At 38.0% G+C, this 27,321-nt stretch overlaps 4 protein-coding genes across 4 annotated transcripts; all 4 read left to right on the forward strand.

Annotated features, from left to right (window-relative positions):
- The first annotated feature begins 348 nt into the window (after positions 1 to 348).
- LOC130242047 (tripartite motif-containing protein 16-like) lies at positions 349 to 3,084 on the forward strand. The gene is made up of 4 exons (XM_056474065.1): positions 349 to 630; positions 757 to 910; positions 1,890 to 1,934; positions 2,063 to 3,084. The coding sequence occupies exons 1-4, from the start codon at positions 349 to 351 to the stop codon at positions 2,614 to 2,616; spliced, it is 1,035 nt and encodes a 344-aa protein (XP_056330040.1). The 3' UTR covers positions 2,617 to 3,084.
- Positions 3,085 to 4,630: 1,546 nt separating this feature from the next.
- Positions 4,631 to 8,236, forward strand: ftr76 (finTRIM family, member 76). The gene is made up of 6 exons (XM_056473950.1): positions 4,631 to 5,218; positions 5,349 to 5,444; positions 5,772 to 6,005; positions 6,082 to 6,235; positions 6,323 to 6,382; positions 6,517 to 8,236. The coding sequence occupies exons 1-6, from the start codon at positions 4,646 to 4,648 to the stop codon at positions 7,059 to 7,061; spliced, it is 1,662 nt and encodes a 553-aa protein (XP_056329925.1). The 5' UTR covers positions 4,631 to 4,645; the 3' UTR covers positions 7,062 to 8,236.
- A 1,548-nt stretch (positions 8,237 to 9,784) lies between these two features.
- Positions 9,785 to 14,401, forward strand: LOC130241964 (E3 ubiquitin/ISG15 ligase TRIM25-like). The gene is made up of 6 exons (XM_056473971.1): positions 9,785 to 10,375; positions 10,510 to 10,605; positions 12,370 to 12,603; positions 12,698 to 12,851; positions 12,942 to 13,001; positions 13,092 to 14,401. The coding sequence occupies exons 1-6, from the start codon at positions 9,806 to 9,808 to the stop codon at positions 13,625 to 13,627; spliced, it is 1,650 nt and encodes a 549-aa protein (XP_056329946.1). The 5' UTR covers positions 9,785 to 9,805; the 3' UTR covers positions 13,628 to 14,401.
- A 1,748-nt stretch (positions 14,402 to 16,149) lies between these two features.
- Positions 16,150 to 23,521, forward strand: si:ch211-276c2.4 (zinc finger protein 239). Its single transcript, XM_056473798.1, has 3 exons — positions 16,150 to 16,254; positions 18,227 to 18,419; positions 21,595 to 23,521. Exons 2-3 carry the CDS (start codon positions 18,335 to 18,337, stop codon positions 22,683 to 22,685), a joined length of 1,176 nt encoding a protein of 391 aa, XP_056329773.1. The 5' UTR covers positions 16,150 to 16,254; positions 18,227 to 18,334; the 3' UTR covers positions 22,686 to 23,521.
- Positions 23,522 to 27,321: the final 3,800 nt, after the last annotated feature.

Here is a 27,321-nt window from a genome sequence, read left to right on the forward strand (position 1 = left end):
CTTTAATGTTACGTTATTATCAACTAATGAAGAGCTAATCAAGAACTGACTTTAACTACAACACAAGATATGAATAATGGTTACCTTAACTACTTGTAAATATGTTTTAATTAATGTATTATTTATTTTCATAAATCTATAAGTTTAAACTAAAGGTAACTTCGGCGGCATGGTGGCTCAGTGGCTAGCACTGTCGCCTCACAGCAAGAAGGTCACTGGTTTGAGTCCCATGTGGGCTAGTTGGCATTTCTGTGTGGAGTTTGCATGTTTTCCTCGTGTTCGGCTGGGTTTCCTCTTTATCACATTATTAGTGATAATTGATTGATAGATATAACTGAAATTGGTTACATGAATACAGTATTTCAGCTTCTGTCAACTTTGTGCATCCATCTCCAGAGTTCAGCAGACGAGGCGGTGGAGAAGATGGAGAAGGTGTTCACTGAGCTCATCTGCTCTCTGGAGAAGAAACGCTCTGAGATTAAAGAGCAGATCAGAGCTCAGGAGAAGACTGAGACAGATCGAGCAGAGCAACTTCACCAACATCTGCATCAAGAGCTGACACAACTCAGAAAAACACAAGCAGAGATCCACAAACTGATCACTACTGAAGACCACATCCACTGTCTGAAGGTGATTAGTAGTTGATGTGATTAAATGCGTGTGAGAAACTTCCATATGAAAACATACCAAAGGTACAAACAGGACAGAACATGTGTCATGCATGAAATATAGTCTTAATTCTTTGTGTTTTTTCAGAGCTGTGAGTCTGTGTGTGTTTTACCCAATTATGAAGACGTTCCCAACTTCACTCCACACACTCATCTGTCTTTTAAAGACCTTTCATTCTCAGCATTCAGAGAGGCTTTAGAGGACACCTGTCAACAGCAAACAGCCGCAATATACGGAGCAGGTGTGAATGCTAATGAAGATAAAATGTGTAATATACAGTATGTGGAATGGTACCTAAATAAAGATATGTTGAACTGTAAATTATAGTCAGATATTACAAAATCAGGTATTAGAATGATTCTGCCTCTTCTGTATCTGAAAATGCTAATCTTTAACATTATTTCTTCAACACTACCTGACAAAAGTCTTGTCGTAGATCCCAGTCTTAAAAGCAACAAATAATAACTTGACTTCTAGTTGATAACTTGGAAAAGTGGCAGAAGGTAAATTTTTCAGATGAAGCATCTGTTGAACTGGTAATACTGCAAAGACCTATTGAAGCTGCATGGACTCAGGATTCTCGGAGACATCAGTCAAGTTTGGTGAAAGAAATATCATGGTTTGGGGTTACATTCAGTACGGGGGAGTGTGAGAGATCTGCAAAGTGGATGGCAACATCATCAGCCTGAGGTGTCAAGATATTTGTGCTGCTCATTACATTACAAACCACAGGAGAGGGCAAATTCTCCAGCAGGATAGTGCTCCTTCTCAAACTTCAGGAACTTTGATTGGAGGCTGAAAGCAAAGATGGTCAAGGTGCTCCAGGATTGGCCAGCCCAGTCACCAGACATGAACATTATTGAGATGAATCCAAAGAATCTTGATGAACTCTGGGAGTCCTGGAAGAACGCTTTCTTTGCTATTATTATCTTTGCTATAAGTGATTTGAGTCATTGCAGAGATGTATGGATGCAGTCCTCCAAGCTCATGGGAGTCATACACAATATTAATTCTTTTTCCGGTGCACCATGACTTTATAATCTATACTTGACATTATTTCTAAGTGACAAGACTTTTGTTTAGCAAAGTGAGACTTTACTGTCCTAATTAAATTTAATTAAATGAGAAAATTAGCCACTTCACATGTTTTTGTTTAAATTTAAAAAACAAACTATATAATAAAATATTAACCGTATTGAATATTGTGTTTTTCATTTCAGTGTCAAACGTTCATGTGGTACAGACTCCAAATGCATTCCTGCAATGTAAGTTGAGCAAATAGCATTTTAGAAATACAATATTTAATATTTATAAGTTATTATAAACAGTGCAATGTTTAGATAAAATGATTATTATTAGTAATGAATTGTTTTTTGTGGGTATCTGTCCTCAGATTTCTGTCAGCTGGAACTGGATCCAAACACTGCAAATAAAGAGCTCAAACTGTCTGAAGACAACAGGAAGGTTTCATATTCACATACAGTCCAGCGGTATCCTGATCACCCAGAGCGATTTGATCCATGTAATTATGTGTTGTGTAAAGAGGGTTTGACTGGTCGCTGTTATTGGGAGGTCGAGTGCAGTGGGAATGAATGGGCTGTAGCTGTTTGCTACAAAGGAATTGAACGTAAAGGAATGGGTGACTGTAGATTTGGCTTCAACAAAATATCCTGGAGACTGGGCTATTGTCTACCAAATTTTTGTTTCATACATGGTAACAGACTGGTCCGTGTCCCTCTTGCCTCTAGAATAGGAGTGTATCTGGACCACAGAGCAGGATTTCTGTCCTTTTACAGCGTCTCTGACACAATGACCCTCCTTTATAAGGTCCAGACTACCTTCACTGAACCTCTGTACCCTGGGTTTTTAACTGGAAATGGTTCTTCAGTCAGGATAATGCCAACCAAGGATAGTTCAGAAAGACCAGAAATGAATATCATTGACTGAGTTACAGATTTAGTTGCTAAACTTAAGTGTGTATGTGTTTAAATCAAAATGTCATTTGTAGTTTAACCAAACAAAACGTTAAGAAAAAAGGCGTACGATGGACATGATATGGGTTAGTTGAGACTCTCTGAATTGAATATCACTGAATAAATCTGCAGTTTATTATCAGATGTGTACTTCAGAAATTGGTTATAGTGAAATCTGTACGATACATGTGGGTCTTTAATGGTATTACATTTTATTTTATTAAATTTTTGCTTTCTTATGGTGCCATGGTAAAACTTCTCAATCCTTAAATGGCCCATAAAAAAATAAGTCAGTCACACTTTCTTTTAAGATACAGTTACTATTACATACAAAGATTTCCACTCACTGTATTACCAAACCATTAACTAAAACTTGTAGCTCAAACAGTTTTTTTGAGATTGTGTCAAAGCAGCTTAGCATTAAAGTTCTAGTAAATCGAAACTGTGTCAGTCCAATTCTAAGAGTTGAAGTTCAGTGTGGTTTAATATTCACTTCTGAGAGTCCAAACACGGAAGAGCAATTCCATCGATGCGCAGCTCCACAAGTCCTAAACCAAGCAAGCCAGGGGTGAGGAACAAAACTTCACCAGTTGACGGAAGTGAAGGAAAACACCTTGAGAGAAATCAGGCTCAGTTGGGAACGACCATTTCTCCTCTGGCCAAACTTTTTGTGCAGAGCTGCAGTCTAGGTGTGGGAGGCTGGAGAACGCTGGACGTCCAATGTGGAGAAGCTGCAGGTGTGAGTGGGTCACTGGCGGGTGATCAGGCTGGCCTACAGGATCAATGCGGAGACTCGTTTGTCACTGGGTCTTTCATGAATCAATCTCATGCTCCTCACTCCTCCATGACTGCCACAGCATCTGCTCAGGATACGGCCTGGTCTAGGATAATGGGGACCATGAAAAACAGACTAACATAAGCGGAGATGCCGTTCAAATTACATCTTTTGGGAAGTGTTCCCGGCTCCGGTTGCCCTAATTAATGCAGCCTAACAATCCTTTAGAGGATTTGGATTTCAAAAGCATTTGTGTTTTATATGTCTTTAATCAATTCAGAAAACATTTGTCAAGTTGTCATAAATGCTGTTCAATATAATGAAGAGACAATATTTTGCCTATTGTAATATAGTGAACACAATAATATTTCCTTGTTTTGGTCCATTGTACTATATCTGTTTCCCAGCCTGTTATCGAATAGTAGTCAAGCATTTATCCTGAAACTGACATCATTTTAAATTCAGTTTGGACAGCAGTGCCATTGGCAGCGGGGTGAATAAATATACTAACTTAATACACACTGCAAGTGATTTACAGTAGCCAGACATTTGGTGTTCAATTTACATTGAATCAACACCATGTCAAGATTCTGATCTCAGTTTGATTTACATTTAAACCATCAATTCACCTTTAATCTTCAGTTTTCATGTCATTTTGATGTCTTTTCAACACTAATTGTCCAGTTGGCTGTACTTGACCCTGATGGCTGCCAGCCTTATTTGTTATCAGTTATTGGACAGACTAATATTTTGTGTGTGTTTTAGAAGATAGCAATATGATTCTGAGCCAAGTACAAATGTGAAAGCAACAAAACTGTAAAGTCACGATGTAAAAAAAGGATTATCTGTTTGCTTTAACAGACTTACAGTAAAAACCAGAGAGTGTTTATAATTCAAGAGAAACGAATCTTATTTCGCTGCCTCTTGATCATTTGCCTGTAAAAATCCTTGTTTAGTGTGGTTAAAGCAGCACGAAGGAAATATTTGACTTGTCATTCTGTGCAAACAGGTAAGAACATCATATACAATCCTTTTGCTTATATTTTAAACTTAATATTGGATAGTAATTTGACCTTATATGATAATGCATTCAGAGTTTTGCTTGATTAATCTTGTATGTTGATGCACAAAATTAAGCATTTTGTATATTTTAGATGTGCTGTTTCATGTGGACTAATCTTAATGATTTTCTTCTGCCAGTGCAGTTTATATTGAAGCATCTTCAAAGATGTCTGAGTCGTCTTCAAGTCAGTATGTGGATCAGTTCAGCTGTCCAGTGTGTTTAGATCCGCTGAAGGAGCCGGTGACGATTCCCTGTGGACACAGTTACTGTATGAGCTGTATTACTGACTGCTGGAGCCTGAAGGAGCAGGAGCCTCTGTACCGCTGTCCCCAATGCAGAGAGAGCTTCAGTCAGAGACCTCTACTGAAGAAGAACACTTTGATAGCTGAGATGATGGAGACGCTGCAGAAGACGGCCCTACAGACGCCTGCTGCTGCTGCTGCTGTGAACTGTGATGTTTGCACTACAGAGAAGAACAGAGCTGTAAAGTCCTGTCTGCAGTGCTTGGCCTCCTTCTGCCAAACTCACCTGCAGCTTCACTATGAGTCTCCTGTGTTTATGAAGCACAAACTAGTGGACGCCTCCAGACACATTCAGGAGAACATCTGCCCCAGTCATGGGAAACCGCTGGAGATTTACTGTCAGGATGATCATCAGTGTATTTGTTGTCTGTGCATGATTGAGAGTCATAAAAATCACAGTGTGCTGTCTGTGGATTCAGAATGGACCAACAAGAAGGTAATGAATGCTAATTGTTGTCATTTCGGTTATATTTCTATTGTATATATATGAAAATATATATGTATATTTGATAAGATTGAAGAGTCTATTTCTACCTTTATTGATTTTTGTATATTTACATTTTCAGAAAGATTTAGAGAAGATGACGGTGGAGCGTTTAAAGCTGATTGAAAATCGAGAGAAAGGTCTATGGGAACTCAGTGAAGCTGTCAAGTGTTTTAAAGTGAGTATCAGAACGTGCAGTGCTGTTTACTGTATAGTGCTCGTAAAAGTGTGGAGAGATTTAAACAATATACTGTCATTTGCATTGATTAATTATAAAAATCAGAGAAAAAGTATTTGCAATATTGGGAAATCTCTTCTATAATAAACAGGCAAAATTTTACATTTTCTTTCCCAATTTACGGTACTGATAGTATACTTGATCAGCATTTGTATTTCTACAAAATATTAATGATAACGTATTAGCAAATAATGTGGAAATTGTTGAATGAATAGAGTATTTAGGCTGTTGTTTCCGTGCATGATCACGTCTCTCCGTCTCCACCAGAGTTCAGCTGACGAGGCGGTGGAGAAAATGGAGAAGGTGTTCACTGAGCTCATCTGCTCTCTGGAGAAGAAACGCTCTGAGATTAAAGAGCAGATCAGAGCTCAGGAGAAGACTGAGACAGATCGAGCAGAGCAACTTCACCAACATCTGCATCAAGAGCTGACACAACTCAGAAAAACACAAGCAGAGATCCACAAACTGATCACTACTGAAGACCAGATCCACTGTCTGAAGGTGATACAAGGCATTTCATCACAATATACAGAATATTTGTACACGAACTTACTGTATAACAATTGAATCTTTTCAGAGCTGTGAGTCTGTGTGTGTTTTACCCACGTTTGAAGACGTTCCCAGCTTCACTTCACACACTCATCTGTCTTTTAAAGACCTTTCATTCTCAGCATTCAGAGAGGCTTTAGAGGACGCCTGTCGACAGCAAACAGACGCAATATACAGAGCAGGTCTGAATACCTTCAAATATTGTATCATTCATACTTTATATAAGCAAACCAACAAATTATCCTGTTCACAATGTTTTTTCTTTTCAGTGTCGAATGTTCACACTGTAAAGCCTTCAGAACCAAAAACATACAATGATTTTTTGCAGTGTAAGTTGTACTGTTGTACTTTTTTTCCAAGGCAAATAGTCATTAATTGATATGTATATTGTTATCTTTCACAATTTGACCATTTTGAAAACAATATGTACTTTTTAATATTTGTCCTTTTGTTCATTCTTCAGATTTCTGTCAGCCTCATCTGGACCAAAACACTGCACACAAAAATCTCATCCTGTCAGAAGAGAACAGGAGAATATCATATTCAGATCTAGACCAACATTATCCTGATCATCCAGAGCGGTTTGCTGCATACTGTAATGTCATGTGTAAAGAGGGTTTGACTGGCCGCTGTTACTGGGAGGTTGAGTGTAGTGGCAAAATATGGGTTGTAGCAGTTTGTTATAAAGGAATCAGTCGTAAGGGAAATACTGGTGACACTATACTTGGCTACAACAAGCAGTCCTGGAGATTAAGCCGCTATCAGAAGAATATCGTCTTTTTGCATAATGGTGAAGTAGTCTCTATCCCTGTTTTTCACTCCTCAAGAATAGGAGTGTATCTGGATCACAGAGCAGGAATTCTGTCCTTTTACAGCATCTCTAAAACAATGACTCTCATCCACAAAGTCCAGACCACCTTCACTGAACTACTATACCCTGCGTTTGGGCTTGGAGAATGCTCTGTCAGGATCATCAAGCAGAAGAGATTTCTCAAAGACCAGAAATAAAAGGCAAACTCGCTCCACGTTTACGCGTACTCTGTGTGTTTACGCGTTATAAAAATACTTGATTCTGATTGGCGTATCGCCACATTCCAATGTACACTCACTGGCCACTTTAATAAGTACACCTTAGTAGTACCGCGTTTAACCCCCTGCACATGTGGCTGCACATCTATGATGCCATTCTCCCGTTCCACCACATCCCAAAGGTGCCTCTATTGGATTGAGGTCTGGTGACTGTGGAGGCCATTTGAGTACAGTGAACTCATTGTCATGTTCAAGAAACCAGTCTGAGATTGTTCAAGCTTTATGACATGGCACGTTATCCTGCTGGAAGTAGCCATCAGATTATGAGTACACTGTGGTCATAAAGAGATGGACATGGTCAGCAACAAAACTCAGGTAGGCTGTGGCGTTAACTTGATGCTCAATTGGTACTAATGGACCCAAAGTGTACCAGAAAATATCCTGAACACCACCACCACCAGCAGCCTGAACAGTCGATTCATGGCAGGATGGATCTATGCTTCCATGTTGTCAATGCCAAATTCTGACCCGACCATCCGAATGTGGCAGCAGAAATCAAGACTCATCAGACCAGGCAACATTTTTCCAATCTTCTATTGTCCAATTTTGGTGAACCTGTGCAAATTGTAGCCTCAGTTTCCTGTTCTTAGCTAATAGTTGTGTCACCCGGTGTGGTCTTCTGCTGATGTAGCCCATCTGCCTCAAGGTTGGACGTGTTGTGTGTTCATAGATGCTTTTCTGCAGACCTCAGTTGTAACGAGTGCTTATTTGAGTTACTGTTGCCTTTCTATCAGCTGGAACCAGTCTGGCCATTCTTCTCTGACATCAACAAAGCATTTATGCCCACAGAACTGCCGCTCACTGGATATCTTCCCTTTTTTAGATTATTCTCTATAAACCCTAGATTGTTGTTGTGATTGTTGTGATGTGATTGGTTGCATGTGAAAATCCCAGTAGTCAGCAGTTTCTAAAATACTTGTTTAGTCTTGTGGAAAGTAGCTGTGTAATAAGCAGGATAATGTGCACCTAGCTGGATTGTTTCTGCATAAAAGCCCTTCAGTCTTTCGTAATGTGAGCTATGCTACACAACAAGAACGTATTATACCATTAAATAATTGCATGTGTTTTTGAGATTTTCTTAACATTTTTAATAGTATTGGTCAAATGTCTGTTTTTCTTTATGCATTTGTACAAATTCATACAAAATAAGTTCATAAAGTTGCTTAGAAGATCATTTTTAATAAGTTTATTGAGCTCTACGAAATGAATTGGAATCTATCTTCTTTGTGGTTTGACTAATTAAACCGGTTTTGATAACGTTTTGTTATAAATGTCTATTAAATGGTACATGCCAAACATTGTCCACCTGTTGAGACACAACAAAGACGATAATTGCTCATTTTCTTTCACATTGTGTGAACGTTTCAGCTATGCCTGAAATGTATACGGTTTATTCATACTGTTTAATATATTCATAAAGTTTCACATTTTATTTTGAGGTACAATTCTTGCTATTACCAAACCCTTAACAAAGACCTTTAGCTCAAACTGCTAATTTGCTGCTTTTTAGTAGTTATAAATGTAGTTGGGTTATTGGGTAGGATTAGAGATGTAGAATAAGATCATACTTTATAAGTTCTAATAAACAGCTAATATTTTAATGATAGAAAGGGAATAAGTGTAGTTGAGAATTGGTACTAAACCAAAGCGTTTCCAATGTTTTATCAATAGAAGTTTCCAAAGACTTCAGACAACACTTATCAAGTTGTAATACATAAAATTCAATTAAAATGAAGAGCAATATAGTGAATGAAATAGGTTATATTTCCATGTAAAGACTCTTCATGTTTAAAAAGAGACCATATCTGTGTCCCAGCCAGTAATCAAATAGTAGTCAAGCATTTATCCTGAAACTGACATCATTTTAAATTCAGTTTGGACAGCAGTGCCATTGGCAGCGGGGTGAATAAATATACTAACTTAATACCACACTGCAAGTGATTTACAGTCGCCAGACATTTGGTGTTCAATTTCCATTGCATCAACACCATGTCAAGATTCTGATCTCAGTTTGATTTACATTTAAACCATCAATTCACCTTTAATCTTCAATTTTCATGTCATTTTGATGTCTTTTCAACACTAATTGTCTAGTTGGCTGCACTTGACCCTGATGGCTGCCAGCCTTATTTGTTATCAGTTATTGGACAGACTAATATTTTGTGTGTGTTTTAGAAGATAGCAATATGATTCTGAGCCAAGTACAAATGTGAAAGCAACAAAACAGCAAAGTCATGATGTAAAAAAAGGATTATCTGTTCGCTTTAACAGACACACAGTAAAAACCAGAGAGTGTTTATAATTCAAGAGAAACGAATCTTATTTCTCTGCCTCTTAATCATTTGCCTATAAAAGGACCCCCACTTGTTTAGTGTGGTTAAAGCAGCACGGAGGAAATATTTGACTTGTCATTCTGTACAAACAGGTGAGAACATCATATACAATCCTTTTGCTTATATTTTAAACTTAATATTAGATAATAATTTAGCTTCTTGACCTTATATGTTACTGCATTCAGAAATTTTCTTCAGTTTTGATGATTATTCCTGTATGTTGATACACAAAATTAAGTATTTTGTATATTTTTAGATGTGCTGTTTCATGTGGACTAATCTTAATGATTTTCTTCTGGCAGAGCAGTTTATATTGAAGCATCTTCAAAGATGTCTGAGTCATCCTTGAGTGAGTATGTGGATCAGTTCAGCTGTTCAGTGTGTTTGGATCCGCTGAAGGAGCCGGTGACGATTCCCTGTGGACACAGTTACTGTATGAGCTGTATTACTGACTGCTGGAGCCTGAAGGAGCAGGGGCCGCCGTACCGCTGTCCCCAATGCAGAGAGAGCTTCAGTCAGAGACCTCTACTGAAGAAGAACACTCTGATAGCTGAGATGATGGAGACGCTGCAGAAGACGGCCCTACAGACTCCTGCTGCTGCTGCTGTGAACTGTGATGTTTGCACTACAGAGAAGAACAGAGCTGTAAAGTCCTGTCTGCAGTGCTTGGCCTCCTTCTGCCAAACTCACCTGCAGCTTCACTATGAGTCTCCTGCGTTTATGAAGCACAAACTAGTGGACGCCTCCAGACACATTCAGGAGAACATCTGCCCCAGTCATGGGAAACCGCTGGAGATTTACTGTCAGGATGATCATCAGTGTATTTGTTACCTGTGCATGGTTGAGAGTCATAAAAATCACAGTGTGGTGTCTGTGGATTCAGAATGGACTAATAAGAAGGTAATGAATGCTAATTGTGTCATTTCCCTGAGTTGAAATTAATAATCACAATAGTTTTCACTTTATTTGATTTGACATTTAATAAGTTCGCCATGCTATTTCTATCTTTGAGTTTTGTCTATTCACATTTTCAGAAAGAGTTGGAGAAGATAAAGGTGGAGTGTCTAAAGCTGATCGAGGAGCGAGAGAAAGGTCAACAGGAAGTCAGTGAAGCTGTCAAGCCTTTTAAAGTGAGTTTCAGAAGATGCAGTGCTATACCTATAATGTTTATGAAGGTGTTAAGAGAATTAAGCAATAAATGCAATGAAACATTACAGAATACTGAGGAGAACCTTAAAGCAGTGGTTCTTAAAGTGTGGACTTTTTTTCAACCTGTAATGTTCAAACTAGCGCTGTACAATATATCATTTCAGTATTGATATCTCAATGTGATCATCCGCAATAGTCTCATTACAAAATATGCATTGGTAATTTTGTATTATATTTATAATTTGCATGTGTTTAAGGCATGTGTCTGTATAATGATTTTAAAACATTTAGGCATAAGAAATTGTTCTGTTTGTAACTTTAATAATCATTTATTAGGATTTTTGTACTCGTAAAAGGACAAAACACTCTTTATTTCAATTATATATTTTTCTTTATTGAATTTATAAGTTGTTTATTAGATGATATGCAGATGTACTCCCCTATAGAATATATAATATATTTTTTATTATAATATATATCCAAATCAGTCTAAAATTATCAATTTCTTTCCAAATGAAGTTACGTCATCTGGTGAAATTGTATTCTATATCACTATATATATATATATATATATATATATATATATATATATATATATATATATATATATATATATATATATATATATATATATATACATATGTACATATATATATATATATATATGTATATATGTATATATATATATGTATATATGTATGTATATATATGTATATATGTATATATGTATGTATATGTATGTATATATGTATGTGTATGTATGTATATATGTATGTGTATATATATGTATATATGTATGTATATATTTATATGTATGTATGTGTGTATATATATGTATATATGTATGTATATATTTATATGTATGTATGTGTATATATATATGTATATATGTATGTATATATTTATATGTATGTATGTATATATATATTCAAAACCTAATTGAGTCTATTTCTTCTGTTAAGGATATTTAGAAAACGCTGACTCGTTGACTTCAATAGTTGTTTTTCACAGCTATGGAAGTCGATGGGTGCCAGCAACTGGGATTCTTCAATATATCTTGTTTTGTGTTCAGCAGAAAAAAGAAACGGATTAAAAACACATGAGGGGGAGTAAATGATGAAGTAATTTTCATTTCTGGGTCAACTATACCTTTAAGTGACGTTTCTAGAGAAAAAGAAACTGAAATGGTCTGTGTCTGTGCAGTTTTCTTGACAGAAACTGAACTGTTGTGGGTTTCTACATATAGTCTATGCTGAAAGTTTATAAATAAGGGGAAATCTCTTCTAACATAGACAGGAAAATTTGTATTTACGTGGCAGATAGTATGCTTGATCAGCATTTGGATTTCTGCAGTATATATAATAATGGATTATTAAATGTAACTGAAATTTGGCAGCACGGTGGCTCAGTGGTTAGCACTGTCGCCTCACAGCAAAAAGGTCGCTGGTTTGAGTCCAGCTGGGCCAGCTGGCATTTCTGTGTGGAGTTTGCATGTTCTCCACATGTTGGCGTGGGTTTCTTCCTGGTGCTCCAGTACTTAATTGGCCGTAGTGTATGAGTACGAGAGTGTATAGGTGTTTCCCAGTGCTGCATTGCTGCTTGAAGGGCATCTGCTGCGTAAAACATATGCTGGAATAGTCGGCGGTTCATTCCGCTGTGTGAAATGAATTAATTTGTTCACATGAATAGAGTATTTAGGCTGTTGCCTCTGTCTCTCTATGATCACATCTCTCCGTCACCACCAGAGTTCAGCTCAGAAGGCCATCAAGAGGATGGAGAAGGTGTTCACTGAGCTCATCTGCTCTCTGCAGAAGAAACGCTCTGAGATTAAAGAGCAGATCAGAGCTCAGGAGAAGACTGAGACAGATCGAGCAGAGCAACTTCACCAACATCTGCATCAAGAGCTGACACAACTCAGAAAAACACAAGCAGAGATCCACAAACTGATCACTACTAAAGACCAGATCCACTGTCTGAAGGTGATACAAGGCATTTCATCACGCATTTGTACTAAACTCACTGATTCACAGTCTTTTTCCAAAGCAAACAGTGTTTGTATTTGTTTAATTTCAGAGCTGTGAGTCTGTGTGTGTTTTACCCACATGTGAAGACGTTCCCAGCTTCACTTCACACACTCATCTGTCTTTTGAAGACCTTTCATTCTCAGCATTCAGAGAGGCTTTAGAGGACGCCTGTCGACAGCAAACAGACGCAGTAAACAGAGAAGGTTTGCTTGATTTGAGGTTTTGTATTGGTTATGCTCAGTAGGATTACACCAGAAATATATTGATGCTGTGTTTTTGTTTTTTCTTTTCAGTGTCAAACGTTCATGTTGTAAATCCTCCAGAACCAAAGACTCCAAATGATTTTTTGCAGTGTAAGTGGCTTCTTCAAGTCAAAAAGTGTGGATAATCTGCTGCAGTGTGTGAGTATTTTATAAACCAAGTGTTGTTTGTTTAATCTTCAGATCAATGTGAGCCTCATCTGGATCCAAACACTGCACACAGACATCTACTCTTGTCTGAAAACAACAGGAAATTGTCATGTTCAGTTAAAGTCCAGCAATATCCTGATCACCCAGAGCGCTTTAGCCATTATGAATATGTGTTGTGTAAAGAGGGTTTGACTGGTCGCTGTTATTGGGAGGTCGAGTGCAGTGGGAATGAATGGGCTGTAGCTGTTTGCTACAAAGGAATTGAACGTAAAGGAATGGGTGACTGTAGATTTGGCTTCAACAAAATATCCTGGAGGCTGGGCTATTTTGGCCAGCATTTTTGTTTCATACATAATGTAAAACAAGTCTATATTCCTCCTGCCTCTAGAATAGGAGTGTATCTGGACCACAGAGCAGGAATTCTGTCCTTTTACAGCGTCTCACACACAATGACCCTCCTTTATAAAGTCCAGACCACCTTCACTGAACCACTGTACCCTGCATTTGGGCTTGGAGAAGGTTCTATCAGGATCAAAGATCAGAGTAGATTTCTCAAAGGCAAGAAATAAATGGCACACGAAATTTTCTGAACTTGCTTCGCTAGGGATGTTCTGCCTTTTTACCTTCCTGATACTGTTTCCAATATCTGAGCTCCGGGTATCGGCCAATACCGAGTACTGAACCGATGCCTGAGTGTTCATTCATTCATTCATTCATTTTCATTCAGCATTGTCCCTTTTTTATTAGGGGTCGCCACAGCGTAATGAACCACCAACTATTCCAGCATATGTTTTACGCAGCGGATGCCTGTCCAGCCGCAACCCAGTACTGGTGAAACATCCATACACACTCATACAATACAGCCAATGTATGGTTCGAGCCTCAGCTGGGTCAGTTGGCATTTCTGTGAGGAGTTTGCATTGACTCTCCGTGTTCTTGTGGGTTTCCTCCGGGTGCTCGGGTTTACCCCGCAGTCCAATGACATACAAGTAAATTGAGTAGGCTAAATTGTCCGTGTGTATAAGTGTGAATGAGACTGTATGGGTGTTTTTCAATAATGGGTTGCAGCTGGAAGGGACATTTGCTGGATAAGTTTGCAATTCATTCTACTGTGGCGACCCCAGATTAATAAAGGGACTACGCTGTAAAGAAAATGATTGAATGAATATTATTATTATCAGACATTCAAAAGTAAAATTATTTACAGTGTTACTGAAGCAAGTTAAGCCACAAATCAAACACCGGAAACTGAGGAAAATCTATCGATTTATTCAAGTTTTACTCTTAAGTGTATAAAAATCAGAGCAAAAAAATAAAGATATATATAACAAACGAATATGAACAATCGTTATGTCCATGGATTTATTTATTTAGTTGTTTCTGTTACTTTGTCGCCGTCTAGTGTTTTGTTGCTGTTTGTGCTAGATTCCCTTGCACCTGCAGATCATTGACCGCAGGCCTTATAAGAGCTCATGCTGCAGCACTTCAGTGACGGGGATTTGAGTGGCCGTCTCCATTCTGTGTTCAGCTTTAGTTTCTTGTGGTTTCTCCCAACGCTATGTTTACGTTTGGTTGTTAGTTAATAAAACCCCTAGACCAATCCATTTGTGTTCGTCTTTATTTGATGTTGTGGTCGTAACAACAACAATATAGGAAAAATAACCTATTTTGAAACTTAAAATTCATAAATTTTCTAAAAAAGTGCGTTAGCCTCTTCTACCCGAACTGACGCCATGTTTGCAGTGTTAATCAAAGCTGGCGGACATCTGTAAGCGGTGCTCCCCAAATCAGGAAGGTACCTACTGGCGTCATTTGAGTCTATGACTTTTCAAAGAGATCAACAGCTGAGTTCAATTTGTAATGAGCCAAAGTCTTTAAAGGGGTGTATTTTCTTGGTCATAAGAGGGATTTTTGGTGTTTGAATGCAGGTGCTGTTGAGTCGCTGACCAAGGCTACCGTGCTGGGATGTGGGCATGATGTGCGCGAGCGAATGGGTTAGGGAGGGGGCAGTAATTGACTGTAGTGCTGCGGTTTCCCCGGACTAAAGTTTCGGCGGCCGCTGTTGACTTTCCAAACGCTGTATCCCACGTCTGGTAGCGGGTAAGCGGGCCAGCAACACAGTGTTATACTGTTGCGGGGTCAATATTGCGTATTTTGTTCGCCGGGAGTTTGAGTGAGTTTGGTTTCTCCCGGCGCTGCGCGTGTGTGACTGGGATGAGCGCAGGCTATCACGCTCCGTACATGAAATGTTGAATGACTACGGCTTGATATTAAGCTAGAGTGATATTGATAGTAGCTGATGTTTTGATTGCTGTGTGGTGTTATGCATTTATATTTATGACATTTACTGTGTGATGTATTACAACTCTGGGTTGATGTGAATTGATGTGTTGCACAATTACGGTTGATACCCCCTTGTTAACTGCCTAGTGGTTGTCATTTTAATTGCCTTAACCAATCATGCTAATGCAGTCTGCTAATCAATATATTATGAACATTTTATTCCCTACCCTGCTGCTCCCCTTCTGTGGAATATTAATATTTGAGATTATTGTATAAAATAAAAGTGAAACCAGTATTTAAGTGAATTGAGTGATTGAATTTTGCTTGGTTATTGTGGCCCAAAATAAATACATTATTTTGTCCAGTAAAAAAATTGTGTTTTGTGTTTTGAATACTGCCCTTAATTTTGGATGGTTTACACTTCTCACTAAAACACTAAAAAGATGTTTAGGATTAGTTTATGGGTTCAAACACTGATAGTGTTGCTAGACTTTTTGCATTATCAGGGAGTATTTCCGATAATAGTATCGGTATCGAAACAACCCTTCATAAAACTCAGGCTGTATTTCCTGCAGCCAGGACTTGAACCAGCGACCTTCTTGCAAATTAAAGCCATTAATTCATTCATTTTACTTAAGGATTCGCCACAGCTGAATGAACCCCCCTACACCTCCAAATAAACAGACATACAGAAGGGATGTAACGAGAAGTACAGTGCACGAGAAGTACAGTAGGTGGCGGTAATACTCCCAAGGAGTGAACCACCAATATACGACAAAGAAGACCCGCATGCGCAGTCCAGTGTAGCTCTAGAGAAGAAGCAAGTGCTTAAGTAATAAAAACGCATATGTGTCCCGTTTTATTATTGATTATAGTAACATGAAACAGGCAGAGAGATCTTCACAGGCTATGAGTGAGTACGCTCTTCTGTTTTATTAGGAAATCCTTTCATACGCGTTAATGTTATTCCAATGCAAGAGTTGATGTTTTGTTTTTGTTGTGTTCGTGCTGCAAACTAAAGAGTTAAGCCTTAAATTAGATCAAGTCTAAAATAATCGGTGAATGGCTTTTTGCAACTCTTACTTATTTATGGTTTTCAAATTAATGTACAGTTGTTCATTTGTAGAATCGTTTTAATGAGAAGTGTCTGCTAAATGCAAACAATGCAATGCAAGGGACACTCTAAAGAGCTTAACGTGGTTTAATGTACCTAAACATAAACCTGACAAACCCAAATTTCTGTCAAACTTTACTTGTAATAAACCCTAACTACTGTTAAAAGAATAAGTCCCAATTCCGTATATAAGGTAAAAAAAAACGCCACCTTAAGCGGTTTTTCTCCCATTAAAGGCTATTATAAGGAAAAAGCTTAACGTGGCTTATTGTACCTCAACAAGCGGGGAAAATCACATTTCTATCAGATTTTACGTGTGATTAGCACTAACTAGCAAAAAAAATGAGCCGCGTTTCCACAGCTACGTAAACAATGTCTTGTTAAGCGTTTTCCCCCATGTTGTTGTTGGTATGTCAATGACAAGCACATTCTTTTGACAGCAAAGGCTAATCTGTCATCAATAAAATGAGATTTTATAGACAGCCTTGTAACATTTGGTTTCCCTCAGTTGTTGTCAAGTTACATTTAAGCCTTTCCTTATTTCAATGGGGGAGAAAACGCTTAATGTGATGTACTGTTTAACTTTATCTATGAAATTAGGGCCTGTTTTGACAATAGTTAGTGTTAATCACAAGTAAAGTTTGACAGAATTTGTATTTCCCTGGTTGGTTGTAATGTATGTTAAGCCACATTTAAGCTGTTTCCTTATAATGGACTGCTATAAAAGGAATGTTTAAAGTGATATTGTTCCCTTGATACACTAAAAGCTTGTTCTTTTAACAGCAGAAAGTGTTTATGAGTGTATTTTTTTATAGAAATTTGATTGTCTCCGGATGTTAAGTCAAACCACATCAGGCTCTTATAATGGACTTCAGTGGGCATAAAACACTTAATGTGACATTGTTCACTTCATACACAGAATCAGGGCTTGATCTTTTGCTAGTAGTTAGTGTTCAGCACAAGTTTAATTTCATAGATTTTTGGTGTGCCTCGATTGTTGAGGTACTTAAGCCATGTTAAGCCTTTTTCTTTTATAATGGACTTCAATGGGGGAAAAACGCATAACGTGATCATTTTCACTGACTAGTATTAGAGCTCATTCTTTTGACATCAGAAAATGTTTGTCTCCAGTAAAATTTGATAGAAATTTGATTTTCTCCGCTTGTTGTTAAGGTACATTAAGTCACGTTACGCGTTTTCCTTATAATAGACTTCAATGGGGGAGAAAACGCTGCAGAAAACGTGATGTTTTTCGCTTTATCTACGGAACTGGGGCTTTTTCTTTTTACAGTAGTTGAATTAATTAATTACAAAGAAAGTTTGACAGAAATTTGGGTTTCCTTGATTGATGTTTAGGTACATTAAGCCGCGTTAAGCGTTTTAGAATGTCCCGGCATGTGGCACACTTGTTTTGAAGTCATACTTGCATGAGATTTCAGTCCGAATATTATGCAATGTGCAAATATAAAACCAACTTTACCTTAATAATTTTATCCATATTACAGAAACCGCATTTGAATATTGCCAATATAGTTCAAAACATCACTACTCTGGCGTTTAATGTAAATATTAGGTGTAAGTGAAATGTTAAGTACTGGAAGGACTTTGATGGTGCTATATATGCTGGGGGTTAAAATGTAAATCGAGCGCCTTATTTGGATATTTAAGAAAAAAGTCCTTGAATTTAGTGTCTATGGTAGAGTGGGAACCCAGGTATTAGTAGAAGTATTAGTTTTGTATAAATCTATTAACTTCTCTTTGAATTTGGCAGAGCTGATGTCCCTCTGATAACGGTTCATCAATAAAGGTCGGGAGTATCCTGTGAAAGAGACAGAAAATCTGTGAGTAAACGCTTTGTGTGTGAGAGAGACTACTGAAGATGGAGTTTTTTGAAGTGGAGATCGACATGAGTGAGCTAGAACAATCCACAGTGAGTGATGAAGAAGATATCGATGAACAAACAGGTTGGTGTCTGTTCTTTATTCTTCATTATGATGAGAAATCTTGTGAAGATTTAATGTGAAATAAGCAGTATGAGAATACAAATGAGAGAGTAAATACATCTGGATGGTCATACTAGCAGCGGTTAGTTCACTCACAAATAATAATATATGAGCAATTCCATGCAAATGTCAACGTTGCTATGAAAAAATTAGGTTTTCGCCAATATTTTTGTCTAAGCAAGTATTTTACAGTGCTTTAAAAATACTCAATGTCTCTGTTAATGTTTTCAAACTATTCTGTTTGATTTACAAAATAACTAAAAAGCCAATTTCACATCTGTCACATCCAAAACGCAGAGATGTCAATTTCATAACGAAGCTTTTTCCTCATAAATGCAAACATGTCAAATGAAATAAAATAAACCATGTTCGTTCTATATTGAGCCAACACTTGTCCTTTTGATTAGCATTATTTCTTTTGAGTTGCGCAATTTAATTCACAGAATTTCAAGAGTTCCCACTTAGATATGCTTGGCGTATAAAGCAGGTTTGGCATGCTGTCCCGGGAGAGAACCCTGAGCTCGGAGATATTTGAGCCCAGGGCTCCCGCCCGGTCGATAAGCATATCAGGAGATCCGAGATCAGGTAGGTCTCAAGAGGTCACCCTTTAGAAAAGGGAGGAAAAGGAGGAGATGGGGCGGAAGGGGGGATTTTTCCAAACGAAGATAGAAACAGTAGGGAGAAAATGATCCATTTATAGTAAACTAGGATCACTCTGATTGGATTATTACTGATTACAGATGAGTGGCCAGACGTGCTCATCATATCACGTGCTCCTCTCGAAATTAGTTTATGAAACTTCACTTCTACAAAGTATGTTGTATACCGTAAACTCGCAGACTTTTTTGGTAACATCCATAACGCATGTTTATTTTCCTCATTTAAAATCTAAAACATGTTTACTGATTGATATTTTTCTGATCTCATAACTCTGTGGTCAGTTCTTTTGGAATATATAAACAGATGTTTCAATATAATGTTAACATACTTTCTCTGTGTATTTATGTTTTGAGATTTTACTGCAAATATCACATCCATAACGCTGGAATTGCTCATATATACTTTTTCTCTGTTTACTCATTCTCAAAGGGCTCCAAACTATTATGCGTTTCTTTTTTCTGTTGAACACAAAAGAAGATATTTAGAATAATGTTATAAATTGTTAACCCTATAACATTCACAATATGGAAAACTAATACTATGGAAGTCAATAGTTACTGGTTTTCAAAATGTCTATGTTTGTGTTCAACAGAAGAAACAAACTCAAACAAGTGTGTGACTATTAAAGTGGAAAGGAATGATGATCGAATTTAGGTGAACATTCCCTTTAAGAGTATGACAGTTTAGGCAATTCAAGGTATTATTGTATATATGAGCAATATCACAGGAGTAGCAGTGCGATGTGGCTGTATATCGGCACTGGTGGGAGGCGTGAGTTGTGCCTTAGTGTCCCACCAGTGACAATATACAGCCACGTCGCACTGCTTCGAGTGTGGTATTGTGTTTACACAACAGTTCGACGACATAATCATGTATATCAAACTCCAAACTCAAAATCCTTTTGTAAGAGGAACTACTTTCTTTTTCCACTCATTCAGATCTGCCGCTGACGTCAGAACAGCAGAAACCGTTGCTCATTCTCTAACGTCACTTTAGAGCTAGTGTTTAAATGATTCTCCTGCATGATGTCTAAAGTTAAGACAAAACGGGTGATTTTGCTCGCATATTAAAATTATAAGGCTGAACGGCATGAAATGCCATCAGTCTACAGAGATTTTCCGGAAATTTCTCTGTTGCAATCGGGAGATCATAATAATTATCCCTGAAAAAGCCAAAGCCACGCAATCACTGCCAGATTACTGTTGTGTTTGCCATGTGGAAAAACGCTAAACACATGCGGGCATTTCTTCTTTCTTTCTGTTTACTGAACTAGTCTGCATTAACAAAAACAGGAGACTTATTAGAAACAAACAAATGGGCATCCAAAAAGTAACTCAGAGTCCCGTCTCACTCAGTACACTTAAATCAATGTTGTATAAATGCAGCACTACAACATAGAAATGAGAGAGATCGAGTTAGAAAGTCATTTACCAGATTTGTAAGGATTTGATCAGCTGTAGCTCTGTAATTCGTCACGATTAATCTTAAAGGCTTTTCAACACCGCATTTCTGTTGCATGGAACAAAACTGCTGCAACTAAAAGTTATGCCAACTGTGTGCTAGTTTAAAGTTCCGAGCTTATACCGAGGCTAATACACACGCACACTGGATTAACTATAGCAGCAGGCCGTTCACATAGTGCATCTTTTCCGCACACAAGTTCATTGTTTCCAATATTGGGCTTCCAAATATTTCCAATTTGGTTACTGAGCAGCAATAAACAACACTTTTTAAAATATAAGCAGTTTTCTTGGGATTTTCTAAACTAGTAGTGTTCTGAATTTAATAAATAATCATGATAACGGTGAAACCCTGATTATTCCTCAGACTATAATCGTACAACCAAAATCTATAATTGTTGCATCCCTAATTGTTACACAGTTTAACACATGAATGTGTCTGAATGTAGAAGCCTCCTTAAGCAATGCACTGCTTTTGTTGTGCTTTGAAATACAAAATTTGAAGGTGTGTAAAAAAAAAGCCTATTGTACAATGCATGTTATCTTTCAAAGTACAACATATTAACATTTCAATGTAGAAAAAGCCAACGCGGGTGTCTTAAAGCACAAATAGAACATATGGGCTCTTATATGCTGTTTTGTCATCACTTATATTGCAAGTCCTATCTCTCCGGTCCCTCATTTGGGATGCTTTTCATGAACTGCCCCCCATGACAAACTAGCTAAATAGCCCTGCTGTAATGTCTCGGCTGTGTATTTAAAATAGCACTTCCTTTGTTTTCATTCTCCTGGCTTGTGCATGAGCGAGTGAGGCTCTGTAAACCAACAGCGCTCAGCTACATGTCTTGCTCCTCCTTTTAATACTCTCGTTGTGGTAAGTACCCTTTCGAAAGGGTACCCAAAAAGTGGTATGGTTTACTTTTTGGTACATTTTGACAGTGGACACGGCCATAAAAGCGTACTGAAGCGTACCACTCAGTGGAAACGGGCTCATAACTGACTGTTCTTTATTTTAGATCAAGAATTAGAGGATAAAGAGGACGAAGAGGAAGAAGACGAAGAGGAAGATGATGAAGAAGACGAAGAGGAAGATGATGAAGAACAGGACGAGGAATATTGTAAACCAAAGAAAACTCTAAGAACATCCGAAACGCTGCACACCTGCTCACAGTGTGGAAAGAATTATAAACATATGTCCTCTCTCAAAAATCATCTGCTCAGTCACTCCGGAGAGAAGCCTTTCCACTGTGATCAGTGTGAGAAGAAATACAGCACCATTTCAGGCCTGAAAATACACCAGGTGGTTCACTTCAGCGAGAGGCCTTACTCCTGCTCGGTCTGCGGACGGAGCTTCTCCCGCTTGGACAGCTGCAAGCAACATCAGAAAACGCACGATAAAGTGCGAGATCACGTGTGCACCGAGTGCGGGAAGAGCTTTACCACGTTCAGCCAGCTCAAACAGCATCGGATCATTCATTCCGGGCTAAAACCGTTCAAGTGCTCATACTGTGACCGGAGTTTCACTCAGGCCGGAAACAGGAAGTCTCACGAGCGGATTCACACCGGAGAAAAGCCGCATCAGTGTACTGAGTGCGGAAGGAGTTATAAAGATCTGACGGGTCTCAAAAATCACATGCGCGTTCACTCCGGGGAAAAGCAGTATGTGTGTGAACACTGCGGTAAAGGGTTTAATTCGGTGTCGAATATGCGGTACCACCTGAGAGTCCATACCAATGAGAAACCACATGTGTGCTCCGTTTGTGGCAAGGGTTTTTCGCTGCTGGTCAGTTGTACGTTGCATGAAAAGATACACACAGGTGAGAAGGATAAAGTGTGCGGTGATTGCGGGAAAAGCTTCATCACCATTGGTCAGTTGAGACGACACAGAGTCATTCATTCTGGAGAGAGACCGTACCAGTGCTCGTATTGCGAGAAGAGTTTTTCAGTGTCGGCGCATTTGAAAATACACATGCGACTTCACACTGGAGAGATGCCGTACCGCTGTGCTGAATGCGGAGAGAGTTTTCGACATTCAAACTCTTTAGCCATTCATAGGAAAAAACACGTTCAGCCTGAGCAAAGTCCAACCGTTCATGTAGTTAGCTAACTTTCGGGAGCAAATATAAATAGTGGTGTATTAGGGGTGTAACAATACATTGTGTTATTGAGGAATTCGGAAATAAGATTGTGAATGATAGTGATGGGATGTTTGGATAAGGGCTGCACAATATATTACGAAATCATCAAGCTGAACGGATCAAATCTCTGTCCGGCTCTTTGTTGTCACCTCTGTGCGTTGAGGATTGAGACTAATTTAGAGTCTATTCAAATCCAATCCAATTCTCAACTAAAGTCTATTCACCTTATTCTCCGCGTACGAGTGGGCGCAGCCATTTGAATCATTTTGGCTAGAGACTTCCGGTCTCATTCACTTCCATTCATTTTTAAACGTTAAAAACAGCTCGTTTTGCTGCTTGATGTTGTAAACTGATATTTTCTTATTATTTTATTCTACTTTGTCTGTATTGTAATGCAAACACTTGTTTGTAGAGTAAGTAATTTAACCGTTTTCTGCCATTTATTATTCCTAGTCATTTCTCCCATAGGCAGCTGAATCGGAAGTTCTAAAACAATCGCAAAAATGTGCGCACTTCCGCATTGAAGAATAAGGTCAATACTAAAATTAGCATTTTACCCAACAGTGGTCTACTTATTATAAACTTATTATTGTTTTTACTAGGGCTGCACAATAGATCATCTTTTCAAATGAGATCTCGTGAGACTAAATCGCGACAAGCGTTTTTTTTTTTCTTCATTTTGCGACAAGATAAGCAATACACATCAGCTGTTTGACACTTCTCTGAACCCATCGCTAGGGCCGGACGGAATCTGCGGACGTTTTTTGTAATTTCTGCGGAGAATTTTGGTAAAAATCAGTGGATTTCTGTGGAATTATTTTGGGAATATCATAACTAAAACCGTAATATGTGAAGTTAAGAAATATTTTTAACTATTATTTAATGTTTAAAATGCAAATCCAATTAGATTCACTTTATTTGGTAAACAAAGCAAGTCTCTCATATAATATATCTACTAAAAGACACAAAATATTACTGTACACACTGCATTGTACATAAATCAGATGAACATTTTCATATTAGTCAATATTATTACTGTAATTAATTTATAAACTGAATAAATATAGATTTACACACATTTACACAAGTAAATAAACAGAATTAATGATGGGCTAAAAATCTGCGAAATTCTGCGCACACAGATTCCGTGTGGGCCTACCCATCGGTCAGACACGCATCTCTTCCGAGCCCGCACACACACACACACACACACACACACACACAGTGAACTTCTGGAGACACATACACCCGCGGTCGTTATTATAATCATCACCGAACATGTTTATCCTATCTGGAAAAAACTGAAGCTGTTGCTGAATGAAAGTGAAACAGGAAAAATTACTGTATGTTGATTTACATACAGTTTTTAAAAAGAAGTTCAAGTTGTGGAGAGGTGGCGTCACGATGGCGCAGTGGGTAGCACTTTCGCCTCACAGCAAGAAGGTTGGCGGTTCATTCCTCTGTGGCGACCCCAGATTAATAAAGGAACTAAGCTGAAAAGAAAATGAATGAATGAATTTGTGGAGAGGAGTTCGATTCTCATGTTAAACTGTACAAGGAAGAAGCCAGTCAGTCGAGTTTATAGCTAAATATTTAGTAGTGTTTGCATGTCCTGCAATCACTAGTTGATTTAATAAAGCACCTAAATAGTTTTGCAATTTGTGAATTTTTGTTTCAGTTGAATATATTTTCCATTCATGCATTTCATCATTGAAGAATTCTTAAAAATACTGTTAATCTCGTTCTCGTGAATCCAATCTCGTGTCTCGTCTCGTGTAGCAAGCATCTCGTTACACCCCTCTTATATTTTTATTATAGTTCTATAATATATTATATTATATATTTATTATTAGTTCAAAATACATGACATTTGTGGAGTTACTGCAGAGTTTAATCTTAATGGAGTAAAAGTTTATCGTTTGCACATGTTCTTAAGCGCTAAGAGCATTCAGACACAATATTTGATTAAATATATTTTGTTTTTGCAGTGTTATTTTAACTTTGGATTTTTTCAATTTCTGTACCTTAATATGATTTGACTATACCCTGAAAACCATAAGGCACTGTTTATTTCACTCTTATATTTGCATGTTACGTTTCATGCATGGTTTATTCCCCTATACAAAGTCATGCCAATCGATTGAAAATTAATACATTGTTTCCAAATATACAGTTCATCTGGTGAAATTGTATTTATATTGTAATATATATTGCAAAAATACAAATTGAAAATTAAAAAAAAATGTCAATGTCTGATTTAGGCATGGGCCAGTATAAGATTCTGAGGGTTTGATAACCTTGGGGGAAAAAAAATCACGATTTCATGGTATGACTGTATTGTGATTGCTCCTCTAAAATATATTCTTTTTAAATGTCTGGGTAAAAAACACATTTACCCCCATTGAACACAATATATTTTATTTTGAGAAACATTTATAATATTTTGGAGCAGTAAACATGTCAGGCTAAATAATGAAGATGAATAATTGACTTCTGCTCTTGTTTTAAAAAAGAATATTTCTTTACAATTTAAAACAGAATCTTTGGATATGTTTTTTGCTGGAGATACTGTTGTCCTAAAAAACAGCGAACCAAAAAAAACATAAATTAAAAATCTTACATAATACCTTAGGAATGGTATAGCAAAACATATTGCCGATTTTAAAACCTTGACTTTTCCAAACTGTGGTATTCCTTGAAAACGCTGATCGTCCCATGCCTAGTCTGATTTTTCTAAAATTGTGCAGCCCTAGTTTTTACCATACATTTGCTTAATTTGTAAATGGCAAACAATTGTCGGAACAAAACCAGGAACTAAAAGTCACTGTGATTGACGCCCACCACACGATTTCAGTTTTCCCAGAACATGACATCACTAAATGGTGATCTAAACATTCATTCACTCGTTTTCTTTTCGGCTTGGTCCCTTTATTAATCAGGGGTCGCTACTTCTGAATGAACCGCCAACTTATGCAGCATATGTTTTATGCAGCGGATACCCTTCCAGCTGCAACCCAACACTGGGAAACTCACACACATATACACGGTCCAATTTAGTTTATCCAATTCACCTATAGTTCATGTTTTTGGACTTGCGGGGGAAACCAGAGCACCCGGAGGAAACCCACGCGAACACAGGGAGAACATGCAAACTCCACACAGAAACGCCAACTGACCAGCTGGAGCTCGAACCAGCGACCTTCTTGCTGTGAGTTGATCGTGCTACCAATTGATTGGTCAAAAATGTTGTTGAGGGCCAATAGTTAAACTTGATTTTTGCTTTCACTTCAGCATGGTGACTACCAATCCTATACAGTCCCCACACTGTTGCTCGCTGTTTTTCACTCGCACTCATTCACAATCGCTCTCTCAAACACACACACACACATGAATGCAGGTATTCGCCACGCAAAAGTTAATACCAGATCAATTAAAATAAATACCGGCATGCAAAACACAACAATCTGACATTTTCCGGAAAAGGATCCGGCAAAATCTGGTTTGAGATTAGCAATATGATGCTACTAATAAACTTATTTTAGCATATAATATTGAGATAATATTGTATCTGACTTAAATCTATTGTTACACCCCTATGGTCTATCCAGAATAAATGCAGTGTTTCTGCGTACGCTAACTAAAGAACAATTGATGACAGGCCACTGAATGATTAGAAAAATAATACAAACCCGAGGTGGAGATTTGGGTTATTGTGAAGTGGACTGTGCATTATTTTTTGTAATTCAGGTACTTTAAGCATATAAGCGAAATTATTGACCCAGGTTTGTTGAATTATTCGAAAATAATGCCCTGGGTAACTTGATCTAATATGATTTTTTTCTTGTAATCTTCTGACAGAATGGGTTTTTTGTATGTCAGATGTTTTATATATATATTTGACGACAATGCTGTTTTCTAATAATTCGATGAATTTGAGTCAATTATTCCGCTTATACTACCATCACCACAACTAACAAAACGCTGTCTAGAGCAGGGATCACCAAACTTGCTTCTGGTGGTCCGGTGTCTTGCTGATTTTAGCTCCAACCCTAATCGAACACACCCGAACAAGCTAATCAAGGTCTTAAGCTGCGGTCACACTGAGCTTTTCCTCCCATTGACTTCCATTTATAATCACGCGAATGCGTCAGACCAGAAACGCAGGGTCATGCATTAAGTTTCGCAGTTCGCTGCGGTGCAAAGTTCAAGCTTGGTGAACTCTGACCTGCGAAATCACATCACTTGACTTTGTGAGTCCAATCAAGGATCAAAACAGGACCTCTCTGGACAGAAATTTAAAACATGAAGCAATCGCTCGTTTTTTTTTATGTCTAGTCATCTTGTTTAATCCTGCCCCTTTTCGCAGCGCCATACAACAGAATTTCGTACACACAAAGCCTAGTGTGACCATAGCTTTACTAGGTATACTTGAAACACCCAGCCAGATGTGTTGAGGCAAGTTGGAGCTAAACCCTGCAGGGCACCGGACCTCCAGGAACGAGATTGGTGACCCCTGGTCTAGAGGCTGTATTTCAAGATGTTTTTCAGGGTTTTGTTCTCAAATTGCTCCTAAGTGTAGGACTAGTTTTTTCCAAATCTCATCCA

This window comes from Danio aesculapii, chromosome 15 (genome assembly GCF_903798145.1).
Source record: "Danio aesculapii chromosome 15, fDanAes4.1, whole genome shotgun sequence".
Classification (NCBI taxonomy): domain Eukaryota; kingdom Metazoa; phylum Chordata; class Actinopteri; order Cypriniformes; family Danionidae; genus Danio; species Danio aesculapii.

Excerpts from the sequence above, each read along its gene's own strand:
- LOC130241964 (XM_056473971.1), top strand. The coding sequence starts at position 9,806 with ATGTCTGAGTCATCCTTGAGTGAGTATGTGGATCAGTTCAGCTGTTCA. Across the intron at positions 10,606-12,369 it reads AAGCTGTCAAGCCTTTTAAA|AGTTCAGCTCAGAAGGCCAT; the intron begins GTGAGTTTCAGA and ends CGTCACCACCAG. Across the intron at positions 13,002-13,091 it reads TCCAAATGATTTTTTGCAGT|ATCAATGTGAGCCTCATCTG; the intron begins GTAAGTGGCTTC and ends TTTAATCTTCAG.
- LOC130242047 (XM_056474065.1), top strand. The coding sequence starts at position 349 with ATGAATACAGTATTTCAGCTTCTGTCAACTTTGTGCATCCATCTCCAG. Across the intron at positions 631-756 it reads ACCACATCCACTGTCTGAAG|AGCTGTGAGTCTGTGTGTGT; the intron begins GTGATTAGTAGT and ends GTGTTTTTTCAG. Across the intron at positions 1,935-2,062 it reads TCCAAATGCATTCCTGCAAT|ATTTCTGTCAGCTGGAACTG; the intron begins GTAAGTTGAGCA and ends ATCTGTCCTCAG.
- ftr76 (XM_056473950.1), top strand. The coding sequence starts at position 4,646 with ATGTCTGAGTCGTCTTCAAGTCAGTATGTGGATCAGTTCAGCTGTCCA. Across the intron at positions 6,006-6,081 it reads ACCAGATCCACTGTCTGAAG|AGCTGTGAGTCTGTGTGTGT; the intron begins GTGATACAAGGC and ends GAATCTTTTCAG. Across the intron at positions 6,383-6,516 it reads ATACAATGATTTTTTGCAGT|ATTTCTGTCAGCCTCATCTG; the intron begins GTAAGTTGTACT and ends TTCATTCTTCAG.
- si:ch211-276c2.4 (XM_056473798.1), top strand. The coding sequence starts at position 18,335 with ATGGAGTTTTTTGAAGTGGAGATCGACATGAGTGAGCTAGAACAATCC. Across the intron at positions 18,420-21,594 it reads AGATATCGATGAACAAACAG|ATCAAGAATTAGAGGATAAA; the intron begins GTTGGTGTCTGT and ends TCTTTATTTTAG.